This window comes from Vipera ursinii (genome assembly GCF_947247035.1).
Source record: "Vipera ursinii genome assembly, chromosome: 6".
Classification (NCBI taxonomy): domain Eukaryota; kingdom Metazoa; phylum Chordata; class Lepidosauria; order Squamata; family Viperidae; genus Vipera; species Vipera ursinii.
Genome location: NC_139515.1, coordinates 56,259,666 through 56,271,993, shown reverse-complemented (window position 1 = coordinate 56,271,993; position 12,328 = coordinate 56,259,666). Strand labels below are relative to the sequence as shown.

The 12,328-nt window shown below is 34.0% G+C and overlaps 1 protein-coding gene across 1 annotated transcript in view; it reads left to right on the top strand.

The window, feature by feature from the left end:
• The window catches only part of ANKS1B (ankyrin repeat and sterile alpha motif domain containing 1B), a gene marked incomplete at its 5' end in the record, with an annotated part of 324,360 nt that overhangs the window by 38,390 nt on the left and 273,642 nt on the right, over window positions 1-12,328 (top strand). Inside the window, 5 exons of the mRNA XM_083366003.1 lie at window positions 856-931; window positions 2,688-2,789; window positions 6,349-6,465; window positions 10,023-10,195; window positions 11,547-11,687. Coding sequence (XP_083222129.1) covers window positions 856-931; window positions 2,688-2,789; window positions 6,349-6,465; window positions 10,023-10,195; window positions 11,547-11,687 — 609 coding nt within the window. The remainder of the gene's footprint in view (window positions 1-855; window positions 932-2,687; window positions 2,790-6,348; window positions 6,466-10,022; window positions 10,196-11,546; window positions 11,688-12,328) is intronic.

The following is a 12,328-nucleotide window of genomic DNA, read 5'->3' as shown; positions in this document are numbered from 1 at the left end:
GTTGGGGTGTTTTATTACCTGCTGCTGCTGTTAATTATCTTCCTGATATCGTAAGCATCATAAGATTAAGGCAATTTATGTTACAAATAATAAAAAAGAAACCATTTATAGTAGTTTGAGTAAGGAAGTGGACTACTGCATTAAAAACAACAACCCTACAATAGATCTTGATTAGATTCTGTTGCTTGACCAGTCAGGGAAGGGAGCCATAGAAGGAAAGTTGATGGTGTAGAATGTTTATGCACAATTTCTGTTCTAAGTTCAGTTACTTCCATTTCATTTTGCTCTCTATGGCAGAAAGTCTCAATGTTACTACATAAAATTGCTGACATACTGCTTTTCATGTCTTCTTTTCATTCAGGCAGTTCTTCTCGTTCAAAAATAGGAAATTTATATTATCAAACTTTATTAAAATTATCCAAAAGTACTGTCTGTCTCTACATGTTGTCCACTCACACCCTTTCTCTCTCACAAAGCTCTTAAAGTAAGCTTAACATAGTTTTTTAAAAAGAAAAAATAGCCATCTCTTTAAGAACCTGCCATTTTCTATTTGGCATTATATCTTATTGTTAAATGCGATGGTTGGCAACAAAAAGTTGTTCACCATTGTTATAAGTAAGTAGTATTAAAATCAGGTATCAGTGAAGCAGTTGATGATTCATGTTTTGAATGAGGTATTCATGAATATTGATATTATCGTTCCTTTTATTGATTCTCATGGACCATATTCCAGATTTTGTGTTATTATTTATTAAACCTCAGTCAATGATACCTCTGTAGTTAACGTTGATCATGAAAGTTATTTCTGATTGTGATAATTAGATTATTATTTTTATTAATGTTTTCTTTTTCTAGACAGAAAAGGGGAGTGCATTACATGAAGCAGCTTTATTTGGAAAAGTAGATGTTGTACGCATTCTTTTAGAAACAGGTAAATCATAATTGCTAAAGTGATTTTTAGTTATTTTTAGTTATTTTAAAATGTTAAAAAATGCTATTAAAACTTCTTTGAAACTAGTTTTTAGTTTTTACCCAGTTCTAATTGATCTCTTATACAATGGCCTGATTCTCATACAGTTATACAGGAATTTTTCTTATTCTTAAATCAAATAGGTATTAGATATTAGGAATAATTGGTTTATTTATTAAATGTATACACTACTTGACTCTTAGTGGCACTGGATGGCTTGAAATTGTTAAATATTGTAACAGGAAAACAACACTCAGAGTCATAAATCAAAGATGGTGGAGATAACAAACCCGGATGGAAACAAAGAAAAAGAAGTAAAGAGGGCTTCAGTCACTCTTGCCAAAGGCTTGCGTAAAGAGCTAGATCTTTGAAACTTTAGTAGGGTGGGTGTCATTCAAATCTCAGGGGGAATCTCATTCTGTAAGGCTGCTACAAAGAAGCTGTGCTTTGAGTTTTGGTAGATGGCATTATTTAAGCAAATGAAACCAGAATGTTTCAACCCTGTCCGATTGGACTAGGAAGGCAGATACTATGGGAGACAGATGGTTCTTCATGTAATCAGGCCCTATGCCATATAAGGCTTTATAAGTAGCAACCAGCACTTCAGTCATACCCAGAAGCAAACTGGCAACCAGTGCAACTCATGAAGCAAACTTATTACATGGCCAGTTTGGCATAATGCTGACCTAGACTCCCTTAGACAGGAAAGCCAGCTGGGTAAATAGGAGGCAGGAGTATTGGTATGTCTGCTGACTATGGATATTGACTATGTAACAATAACAATAATAATAACAACAACAACAAGGCATGCCCATCACTGGCTGCACTGCTGGATTCTGAATCAGGGAAGCTTCTGGGTGGTCTTCAAGGGCAGCTCAAATAGAACATGTTGCAATAGTCAAGTCCTAAGGTGATCAGGACCTGAGTGACTATGAAGGGTTGCTGATCTTAGAAGAGGTACAACTGCATATACCAAGGCTATTGATTAGTTACAGTAATGTCTTAGGTGACTTAAAACAATAGAATAATTAGATTTCTTAGGCATTGGGATTTATATAGTTCATAATATAAAATTTTGAGAAGGCTAATATGATTATATGTGCATTAGTCAAAAGTACCTGTTTTCAGTGAAGTTGCCTTTTATTAAATAATTGGGCTTGAAGTATTTAAGTTTATGTTCTAGAAAACATTTACCTCAGAATAATATAGAGCAGATGGGAAGGGTACTTATCCAACAATTCCAAAGTCTTTCTAGTTTAGCTTGGGTAGAGCTGAATGATATATGTTTTTATCTGTGTTTGTGTTTCTGTGAATGCATATTAATAGTTTATTTTTCTTAAATTACTGACTACTTCTTGAATATTTAACCAGCTGATTTTAATGCAAGGGAAAATACTGAGAACAGATCCCACCTGATAGGACTGAATATAGGAAACCAAGCGGCTTAGATCCAGAGCACTTTAGTCATCTATGTTTCCTAGATATTCAAGGCCTGTTGCTGGCAAAAACAGCAATGCTTACCAAGCACAGGTTTGGACTAACATGAGAGATCTATCTGTCCATTGACCGAATTCCTCTCTGCTGAACTCATATTTGTTCACCTTAACTTAATTCTCTCACTATCTAGGCAGAAAATTTGGGTTTTAGGATTGGAATCTTAAATGTTCCATATTATATCCCTTTCCCCCCTGTTTTCTATTCTGCATATTTATTTCAGGAATTGATGCCAATATAAAGGACAACTTAGGCAGAACGGTTTTAGATATTTTGAAAGAACATCCATCACAACAGTCACTCCAAATTGCTACATTGCTTCAAGGTCAGTCAGTTATATTATGTAAGCCATATAAAAATGATTAAACTACAAAAATCTCAATTTTATTTGTAATTTTTATTTTCATGTTGTATATTAAAATTACCACCTAGGCATATTTGCTACATGTTTATATTGTTAATATTAAAATAGAAATATGTTTGCTTGAGAGTCTGTTTGGTTTGGTGGTTTTAGAGTTCCAGGCTAGAAACCAGGAGACTTGAGTTCTAGTCAATGAAGCCAATTGGATGACTTTTGTCCAGCCTTTCTCTAGGAAAAAGGCAATGGCAAATTCCAAAAATGTTTCCAAGAAAACATTATGGAATTGTCTATGCATTGCTAGGAGTCAAGATAAACTCGAAGGCACACATTCAAAATATATTGGTACACTTATCAAAGATATGTATAATTCCCCCAATGTTCTCACAATGAAGGGTTGTGTGCTTTCTGTTGCTTTCTGGGGAATAGGCTTTGCAGGAGATGAAGATTTACTTTATGATTATTTATGCATTTACTTTATGCCTTTACTTTATGAGTATTTATGCCTTTGCAAACTACTTTATTTATGCCTTTACTTTATGAGTATTTATGCCTTTGCAAACTACTGTTTCAGTAGATTTCAAAGTGAGCTTTTGGGACAGGACTACTCTATGCTATCTACAGAATCTGTCAAATACTTCAGTTTCTCTTTTACTACCACAATATCATGAAAAACTCTCCAACTCTTCTTTCTTCACGCACCATTGGATTCTGTAGTTTCTTCATTCTTTTTGTTTATTTTCCTCTTTATCTTTTTTTAATTGTTTCCATCTATGACTTCTAACATGCATGATCTGTGTTGCCTTTGCTTGGATTAGGATCACCAGATATTATTCCTAAAATCTTATTCTATAATTACAATGTAATTGTTCAACCATGCCTTAAACCTTGCTTTGGGAGCAAGCCCTATTTTGCTTCTAGATTGATTTCAGTTTTTGAAACTATCATACAAACACCCATCACTTGGCTCCAGTTCCTATTGGAATAGTGCTGGCTCATGCTAACATATCAATAAGGATATGTTTTCTCATTTGAACCAAATAATTACAACTCCCTTTCACTCTACCGTAGGTTCAGCATTTTCACATTTCCAGTGAGTGTTAGTCCTTAGCTGCTCTTAACCCTGGTCTAAAAAAATCAACTGATTATGAAAATATCCTAATAAATTTTATGCTAAATGTGATTTGGGATTACCATGGGTTTCCTATTCTATAATAAATCTGCTAATCCCGTCTGGCATAATCCCTCTTGGATTTGATCATTATCTCTGTATGGTGGATTTTGCTTCCAGGATTATCAAATAGAATTTGAATTACCTGATATTTTGTACTCTCAAATCTTTTGGAAAGGACTTCAATATCTGATTGATTAGAATTATGGCTGAAGGATTAGTTGTGGGAGAACATAGAACTGGTGCATGGTCCACAGCTCCTCTGTCAATTCTAGTCATGTGACCCATAGAAACTTGGACCAATAGACATAGTAGAAAAAGAGAAAGGAGTAGTATGCAAGCCATGGAGGTAGAAGCAGTGGTGGGATTCATATTCTGTGGATGCTGCTTCCGGAAATCCATTCTGGGCCTGGGCAACAAAAACTGGGCTACCAGTTCTGCCAAAGTGGTGCGAACTGACTGAATCGCACCACTGGATAGAAGGCTGGAGAATCTCCTGCTGCTTCAGAATTATGGATAGCTGCATCAGTATATAAACATGGCCTCAGTATATAAACATTTCCTTTAAAAATTCCTTAATGCCACAAACAATTGAGGCTTTCTGCTCTTTTATCTACTCTCCATGTTTGTAATGATTGCAAACATGTGGAGTCCTAGGTGCTTTCTGACCTTAGTTGTTTGCTTGCAGATGTTTCATTACCTGCCTAGCTAACATCATCAATACACGTTGAACTGATGATGTTATCTAGTTGTTATGCAATAAACATCTGCAAACAACCAACCAAACTAGAAAGCTCTAAGCACTCCACAGTTCAACCCTAAACTATGTTATTGGATCCAGAATGTGTACTCTGGGACCTTTTTGCCTCTTAACATTTTGTATTATTTTTTTGATATCTCTGTATATCAATCCTTTTCAATTTAGTTATTTGATCTGCATTGCTTTCTCTGCTTTTGTGCCTCTGCACTACACAGTTAACTTGTTTTTGCTCATTTTGTCCATTGAAATAATAATAATTTCCATAGCTTTTAGAGCTGTCAAGTAGTGTTGCATTCAGTCTGGCGTCTGCCTTAGTCTCTTCTCCAAGAAAACTGTACCAAGGTTTACTACTCTATTTCCTAGTTATTTTATATTTAAAATTAAGTAGTTCTAACAGGTTCTGAAAATGACTCAGTTTTCAGATCTAACACTCTGTTTTCTTTGTTGCTTGGTTATCATGAAATTGCAGATTGCTTATTAATGGCAACACTAGATGACCTGATATGTGCTCTCCATTTAATTTTACTTTAAGAAAAAGCTTCTATATGTGCATTCCAACATAAAAAGACAGAGATAGTGGGAAGGAGCTGTGGACACTTAAGTAACCAACTCCCTATATTTACATGTCTTTCTGCCTTTAGTCAGGGATCCTGATTTGATCCCCAGTAAGCATGAACAGGCATATAGAATCCTATCTTTACAGCTTTTTGCGTTTGTAGAAAATGATCCAATAATCCTCCTTGCATCTTCCCTAACCCTCTCTTACATCTTTACATAAACTTCCTGCTTCTTCTTGACACACACAGTGCCTCTTATGCATTCCCTCACACTCTCACATACCCTCCTTTACCTAGATGGCCCCACTTACACATAACTTTGAATATACACACCCCTCCTGAACCCTCCATTGCACCCTCATGTATCCTCCCCAACTCACGCCATGCCTTTTCTGCACTTTCCTGCATCCTCCCTTGCTGCACCTGACCTATGTAGCACCTTACATGCACTTCAAACTCTTTTGCTCCTTCCTCCACCCAGTAGCAGTTACTTACCTGCCTGTTGGCCTGTGACTTGCAACTTCCTGCTGACTTTCCCACTGATTTTGGTTGTGGCAAGCCAACAGGAAGTTCCTCACTTAATGATGGAGGGTGTCGGTTAATGATCGCAGTTAGAACTGCCAGAATTGCCATTGCTAGGTGACATGGTCACACTTTACGTCCACTTCTCTTAGTGGCAGAAATTCGAATCTCAATTGTTGTAAGTTAAGGACTACCCATAACATTTGTTTATAGAGACATAATACTGTAACAGAACTTTGACAATTTAACTATACTACTAAATCAAATGTTCTAAAATGAAGTTTTATTTTATTTAGTGCAGAAAGAATGCAGTTGTAGATATATTTAATTGTAATTCATTCCCATTAAAATCAGGAAATATCATAGAAGTGGCTGTATGACTTATGATTGTCCAATATAAGTTAAGATACATAACTTAAATACAACATGAACATTAAATCAAAACATATGAAGAATTCCAAAAATATTGTCAGATAAATTTTCAGATTTTATTTATGGGATGTATTCTTACCATAGATTACACAGAAAAAGGAAATTCAGAAGTTCCAGAGGAATCCATAGAAGAATATTTAATATCAGATCACCAATCCAGTGTTTTATCCCTAGAAGAGTCTCCTATACAAACAAGTAAAAGTAAATATTCTATTCTCAGTAGCTTGTTAAGTATTAACAAATGTTAATAATAAAAAACATAAAATATGAAATAAAAATACGATATTGTACCTATTTTGCAAATTATTACAGATGTAGTAATAAAAAATATATATTCTTCTTTGCTTATAAAATGTTAATTTTTGTAAATATATTACCGTAAATAATTGGGTTTTAAATATTCTAAGGCATATTCTAAGTCTTTTAACTAATCACTACTGGTTGCCAAGTGCCATATTTTGTTAAGTTGTAGACCTAATTTATCATACACTTCTACTAAAAATCTTCCCATAGAGTCAATAAACTTTTCTCACAGACAAAAAATGATGTTTATATCATCACAGTCTTTGCTGTGTCATTTTAACAATGGGTATGCTATGGCAACACATTTAGCACATGTTGGACATGTGCCAACCATTTTCTCAAAATCTTGTTAGAAACTTGTTATAGTTTCTAAAGCTAGAATTTAAAGCATTTCCCCCACTTCCTAGTTCTTATGGCTATATCAATACCAATATAGCCCGTTTAAAAATTTAAAATAAATGGATAAATCTAGAAAAGCATGTTGAATGCTTTGGAAGAAAGGATGAATGAAGCAAACTATCCAAATACCTATCCAGCAATGTATGCAAAGACTTCAAAGATGGAAACATATGGAAAAACAAGAAAGTCTTTCAAAGACCTCTGAACTCAAAAGGAGTTTCTGAAAAATATCAGTAGACAAATAGTAATTGATTCAAAGGCGGTCAAACAAAGATGGAAGGAATATACTGAAATGTTGTACTGTATTAATGTCAACATTAAATATATATTCCCAACTTATAAGAATCTTTAGTACTAGAAAATAAAGTTAGATCAGGACTTCAATCATTACCCAGTTGGAATGCTACAGGAATTGATGGAATACCTACAGGAATATGGTAAGCACAGAAGAAAAATCAGTAGAAGTTCAAACCAATCTATGCCAATAAACCTAGAGAACAAAACAATGGTCAATTGATTGGAAGAGGTCAATATACAGTACATTTCAATACCAAAAAAGAGACATAGCAGAGAATGTAACCTATAGTATAATATCCTGATTTTCACATGCTAATAAAATAATGCTTAGGATCATCAAATACAGATTAGAGCCCTGGAGATGCTCAAGATGTTCAAGATCGCTTTAGAAAAAGCTGAGGAACATGGGACATTAATGCTGATGTATGCTGGATAACTGAGGAAGCCAAAGAACACTAAAGAGAAATCAGTATGTGCTTCATTATAAAAAAGGGCTTCAACTGATCATGTCAAGCTGGGGAATATGCTGAGATAAAATGGAAATCCTGGAACATTTCATTGTTTGTACGAGAAAGTTATATACAGGTCAGAAGGTCTTAATATAGTCAAATAGTAAAAAACTGGCTTCAGGTTACCAAAACAGCACAACGAGGCTGAATATTCTTCCCTTATTTATTCTGTCTAAATTTTTTATGGGAAGTTGAATTGGAAGAAGACAAGTGTGATTTTAGCACTGGAAGAACAAAATCTATAATTTTGGCTATGCTGCTCTAATAGCTGAAAATGCAAAGGATCTGCAAGTAATAAAATATAGTAATGAAATGCAATGGACACAGTGAAAAATGGGATTAAAATTAAATATAAATGAGATCAAACTAGTGACAATAGGTACAAAAACCAGTCTTAAAACTGACAATGAAGATATTGAAGTGGTGAATAGTAAAGTAACACACAGCTGAGAAATAGTCTAGAGACTAGTACTTGGTCAGGCAGGTATTGGAAAAGATATGCATATGCTTTGATGTGTCTAAACTTACAAAGATCTGAATAATGCAAGCAGTGGTGTTCCTTGTGACAGTTGATGGAGGCAAAAGTTGGAGTTTGAAGAAGCAAGATAGGAAGAGTATTGATGCCTTTGAAATTTGGTGTTGAAGAAACCTCCTGAGAATACCATGAAAACCAAGAAAACAAACAATGGGTCATAGAACAAATATACTCAGAATTCTCACTAGTGTTATTAATGGAATAAATGACCAAGGTCAAATTATCTACTTTAGACACATTATAAGAAGACCTAGCTTGGGGGAGAAGGCTCTAATGCTTGGAAAGAGGGAAGAAAGAGAAGAGGATGCCCAGCAGTAAGGTGAATAGATTCAGTTACAGTGGTGATGAACGCATCATTAAAAGACCTGAAAGAACAGGTTAGGGACAGCTTGTAATAAGGAAAAATCTGTCTATGTGGCTGCTAAGAGTAGGCATTGACTTGATAGCATCAATAACCAATCTATACAAATCACACAAGAGCTATTTTAAATCCTGAGATTGTAATTATGTCTGGCAGAAGAGTGAGGATGAGCAAAGAAAAACCCAATAACTCAAATTCCATATCTGCCTCCATTTGAACTTGTAGTGAAATGTATTCTACACACTTTTGAAAATAATTTTTGAATATAATTGTTAGTAACAAAACAACTGTTTTTAAAGAACATAATTGACAACAATGAAACAATAAAATCTACAGTAGTATTATAAATAAACAATCTTTGTATATTTGAAAAAAACAGGAAATGGGCAGTTCAGCCTGAAACTTGTCATATTTCAATAGCTCCATTTTGGACCACCAATTTGCTTATTGATCCATACAGTAATGGGTAGATGTGAGAGCTTTGTGATTATTTGCAAATGATTCCAAAAATGCCAAATCCATATAGAAATACCAAATAATGGTAATAAAGTAGTATTTTAATAAAAAAAATTGAAATGGATTTCTGAAAATTTAATTTACAGAAAAAATGAACATTGATTTAAAACTGAATATTTAAAATTAACAACTTAGCAACAATCAACCACTATAAGCATGTATGGTACAATCAAAAACATCCCAACAGAACTGCTTCAAAAGTTCTTGGGTGTGTCTAATGGTGGTGCAGGCGAGCATTATCATGAACCAATACCACAGTGGAAGTGGTGCCATAGAAAATCCCGCCAAATGTGAAGATGCCAAAGGAATATTGCTAGTGAAGTTCATGGAGCATGGTTTGACTATAGTTTAGAAGTTTACTGTGAAACATTGTGAAAATTCAGACAAGCCCAAATTTGGCACCAAGCGACTACTCCTAAGGAACTTCATACCTTGTAAGACCTTAAGACAAGTGCCTCAATTTGAATGGCAATTGTGTCAAAAATTAATGTAATGTTGTAGTTTTCTAGTGTGTATAATAAAAGTTTTGTATTTGCAAGTGTCTGTCATTGATAACCAAATGGAGGTTTATTTCCAAATTCCCCTCATATCTGTATAACTCAAATGTATTCTACAGAATGACATTATTTAATCATGTTAGTCCCTTCACATTTGATGTGTGTAATATTACATCAAATAATATCAGAATAACACAGATTCTTTATTGTATCTACATAAAAGCGAAAAAGGAACATGTTAAATATCAAATTTACTCTTCATCTGCTTCTGCTCTTGGATTACGCTAAGAAGAACATACTTTGAAACTTATTGACATTATTATATTTTGGTTCTTGTAAAGGTGAAGCTGTGACTGGTGAATTATCAAAATTATTAGATGAAATCAAGCTCTGCCAAGAAAAAGATTATTTAGAAGATACGAGCCATACTATATCAGATAATTATCTGGATGATGCTACCAAAGTATCAGAAGAAGCAGCAGCAGCAAATGGAAATCGAGCCAAGTCTAATATAGTAAGTGAGAAAGAGTATAGTTTCAATTCTAGTGATTAACAATATTATTTAATTCTTTTTCATATGTTGTATATTAAAATGTTTATATGACGCATAAAATAATATAATTTAAAAAATTATAATAAACTGAAGTGGCAGCGGCAAATGAAGATTCTTCAATATCTCCCCAAAATCATTATATTAGGTAAGGTTTTTTTCCCCCAACTACTTTCCGAGAACTTACTGCCCATTTGTTTTGTTTTTATAATTTTGTAAATTCTATCCATCTTTCCTTTTGATTAAACTCCTTTACTTACCATTCATTTTCCTTCAGCAAAGATATTTCAAGCCATTCTCATAGGTCTTAAATTGACACTGATATAACTATAGCAAGTAATAATTCAAAGCCTTTTTTTGTCTGTGGAACATTTTTTTCTGTACAAATCACATATATTTACTTAATCATTACACAAAAGTATTTAATTATGTCTAAATTTGACAACAAACCTATGACTAAAACTAATTCTTAATTAAAACATACAATAGCTAGATTTTATTTTTAGGTATTGATCTTCCAGTAGATGGCAGTATGGTTCAGTAAAGAAGAGCATCAGCCATTTTATACAAAAGGTTCTTCCAAATGTATGTTTCTTGGTTAAGTTATTAAGAGAGTTGGCAGGTTTTGGTGCAGCATGGATCCAAAAGGATCCCTGATAACTGGGCCCCCAAATACCAAATACCATTGATAGTCTCCTGTGAGGTGTGTAATCTTTCCTGTATGGAAAGCCTGTGGGAAAAGTAGGCAATGGTAAGCTCAACCTACCATAATTTAAAACATGTACTACCAGACATAAGTGTGTGTGTGTGTGTGTGTGTGTGTGTGTGTGTGTGTAAAATGCTATAATATAGCCAACCATAAATTATTAAACAGACATATGCACTCAAGAAGCCATAATCTATTTTTAAAAAATGATGGTAATGTTGTTTAAGATAATAAAAAAGAATCAGTTAGTGGTTTATGGAAATTTGGTACATTACAGTATTCAATTAAGTGAAAGAAATTCATAGAGTTCAGAAAGTAGCATGTTGAATTAAATAATAAAAAATGAAGCAGGAGTTCAAGAAGTGATAAGGACAACATGGGAGTTTCCAGAAATGATTATTTTACTACAATATTCACTTATAGAAGTCAGCAATTTCTAATTTTTTGCAAATGCATAACCACTATGTTAATATATCACATCACTGAGAATTTTAGGTGGAATTATATTGAATTTTAATTTAATACGACCTGTTTTAATTGATATATTTCCTTTAGATGTAAAAATTATATAATTCAACAGTATTCATATTCACTTTACTCTGTCCTCAGAAATCATCTTCCACAAATCTGGAACAAGCAGAAGAGGAAGAAGAGGGTGGAATTGAAAATAGCTGTGGACCTAAAGGTTTGTGGGAAGCACTGACGCCTTGTAATGGATGTAGAAATCTTGGATTTTCCAGTCTTACTCAGGTATTTATCATTTTAGATATAAATTTTGTTTGAGTATCCTCCCATTTTTATGTTGGAAAATTTCATCAAGAACCTTGTTCTCTAGAAAGTTTAGACAATGGATGTCATTGTTCCCAAGTGGCTTCTGTCAGATTATAGATCCCAGTGGTGGGTTCCATTTTGTAAAAAAATACATCCATAAGAAGAAATACTCTTCATGGCCTTTTGAGATTTTAAGCATACCTTTGACTCAATTTCCAGAAATTCCCTTTGGTAAAAATTAAAAAAACTCAATTGTCAACAGGTGCGCAATCCCTACAGTTCTCTATGCTGATAATGCCACCATAATTTCTGAAACATATATAGGGCTGAAACTAGCAATAGCAGCAATATTTTGATACTGCAGCAAAATTACCTGGATATAATTCTGAAAAACCAAAAATTGTGGTCTTTGCTAAGAGAGCAACCCAATAATCCTGGACGATAGGAGGGCAAAAAATAGAGGTGAGGTGGTTACCCACTCTAAAGGCATCTGGAATACACAGCAAAATCACATAGTGTAGATACTACTTAGATTTTCAAGTGCTGTTAAGTGCTTCTTTTACACAAGTAGAAACCAGTTAATCCCTGTAGCATTAAAATGTTTTGAGACCAAGTCATTG